The sequence below is a fragment of the Contarinia nasturtii genome, unplaced genomic scaffold (genome assembly GCF_009176525.2).
Source record: "Contarinia nasturtii isolate CC-2019 unplaced genomic scaffold, AAFC_CNas_1.1 Cnas_scaffold_295, whole genome shotgun sequence".
Taxonomy (NCBI): Eukaryota; Metazoa; Arthropoda; class Insecta; order Diptera; family Cecidomyiidae; genus Contarinia; species Contarinia nasturtii.
Window position 1 is genome coordinate 3,193 of NW_022197650.1, and position 2,194 is coordinate 5,386.

At 35.6% G+C, this 2,194-nt stretch overlaps 1 protein-coding gene across 1 annotated transcript; it reads left to right on the top strand.

Moving 5' to 3' along the window:
- Positions 1 to 1,050: 1,050 nt before the first annotated feature.
- On the top strand, positions 1,051 to 2,163 carry LOC116337867 (zinc finger protein 701-like; the record flags this gene model as incomplete). The annotated part of the gene is made up of 2 exons (XM_031762804.1): positions 1,051 to 1,124; positions 1,179 to 2,163. Coding segments are annotated over exons 1-2 (1,059 nt in total), but the record flags the coding sequence as incomplete, so codon positions are not given.
- Positions 2,164 to 2,194: the final 31 nt, after the last annotated feature.

Sequence of the window (2,194 nt, forward strand, 5' to 3'; positions counted from 1 at the left end):
TAGAGAACCAACGACTAAATTCATAGTTTAATGAAGCTTCATTAAGCTCACAAAATAAATACCCATAAATTCAATCAAACACAAATAGCAATAATTAATATTAATAGATAATATATTACATTACAACATTAACATAAGTTCAACTCAATTTTTTTGTTACTTTAAGCAGTTCCTCATCATCAATCTTATGTTAAATCTTTTATTTCAAATAAATTGAAGATTCATTTATAAGTGGACTGGATCGATTTATTTTAACAATTTTCTTAATCTCTCTCAGGTCTTGTAGGTTGAATATAGAATCTAAGCCGAACCGTTTGGCCACACACAATCAGAAGTAACAGCGCCGATTTAAATTCGTCGCAAAGCAAATTGAATGTGGCGAAAAGTCCATATTGACAGCTCATGTCATTGCTTCAAAATAGCATCGTCATTATCACACCACGTCGCCTTGCGCAAAGCACATGTTCCATTCCTTTTACGAGCTCCGTACGATACTAGATTGAAAATAGAAGATCAATTGATATTAGAAGAATTGCTTTCTTAATTAATCGTTAGAATACTGATCATATTCATTGGTTTTCGTAACAAAAGAGTACTTTCTCGAAGTTATTGCGAAAAAAATTCATATTTGTCATTGATTCGTCTGAAGTAGAAGGTAAGATCAAGAGCTAAAAAAATGAGAATTAAATTCATAAATTTGGAGAACAAACTCGAATTTTGAGAGTCTGATGTCAATCGAGCTATCTTGTCAGTGTTTGCTGTTGATAGACAGAAACATTAAATCAGCTTCATGTTTGTCATGGGATCGCTATCTCTCATACAAATTTACCATTTAATGAATAAAAGCTTTCAATATCAGATTCAGATCAGTTAGCTCGAGCATTGGTCTGACAAAAATACATTTTTTTCTTCATTAATGCCGGTCAACAAATTTGTTTTTCCATTCAAAATTAAGTTAAAATTCCGAAAATGTTGAGCTGGAATGATGAGATGGACAATATGCTTGGCACGTTTAATTCACAAGTAAAATTTACACTGAAAAATATCAAAATGGCATTTGGACGCAATGGTCTCGCGATCAACAATGATTTCAAGCAATATTTTTTGCGCGTTTCGTATGATCGGTGAGTAAAAACAATAATAATAATTTTGCAATAATAACTAATATTTGTTTGCAGGATAAAGACTTCGTACGATGAATTCGAAATCAGTTCGATATTCGAGGATGCGAGCACGTCAGCAACTCATGAAAATCCGAATTTATTTCATACTCCAAGGAATGACATAAACGACATCCAACAAACAACCAATGACCCATTTGAAATCATTGACTCGAGCGACGAAGAGGATCAAGCATCGAAAATGGAACGTACCATTCGGTACAATGGCCATGGCATATCACATCAATCAAACGATTATGTTGAATTTGACAACGATGGAAGCTACACCGAAATGTCTAACATGAAATCAAACTTGTTTGATTATCAAAGGGATTTTTCGCAAAACAGAAATGGACATCGTATTAGGATTGAAATGGAAAACGCAATGAAAGCGGAGGTAATGGAACTGGATGACGGCTTCCCGATAGCTGCCATTGATGTACACCGTGCTATGAACACAACGGTCCAAAATACATCAACTGTCAATTTGAACAATGCAGCAAACAACGTCAATGGTGCCAAAAAGAATAACATGAGAGGAAGATCCGTTGGACGTCAAAAAAACCCGGCTGAAGTGGGTTCAACTCCAAAATTATTGCAAAGTAAAAAATCAACTTCACCAAACACAATGGGGACGAAGAAGCGATTCCAATGCGAAGTTTGTGAATATTCCAGTAATCATAAGGGGCAACTAAATGTGCACACGCGTATTCATACAGGTGAAAAACCATATCGATGTGATATTTGCCTCAAAGAATTCACACAGTCACATCACATGAGGAAGCACAAAGTAGCTCATACCGAAAAAATACCGTTCCATTGTCGAGGTTGTTTGAATGGATTTTCCCAGAAGGCCGAAAGAGATGCACATGAAAAGGTGTGCAAAAGACGTCGATATGAATGCCATGTCTGCAAGAAGTTTGTCACTGTTGGTATAACTCATTTGAAAGGTCATATGCGAACGCACAACGGTGAAAAACCATTCCGATGCGAGATTTGTATGGTGCGTTTTACGATGAAATCTAGTCTAAAGA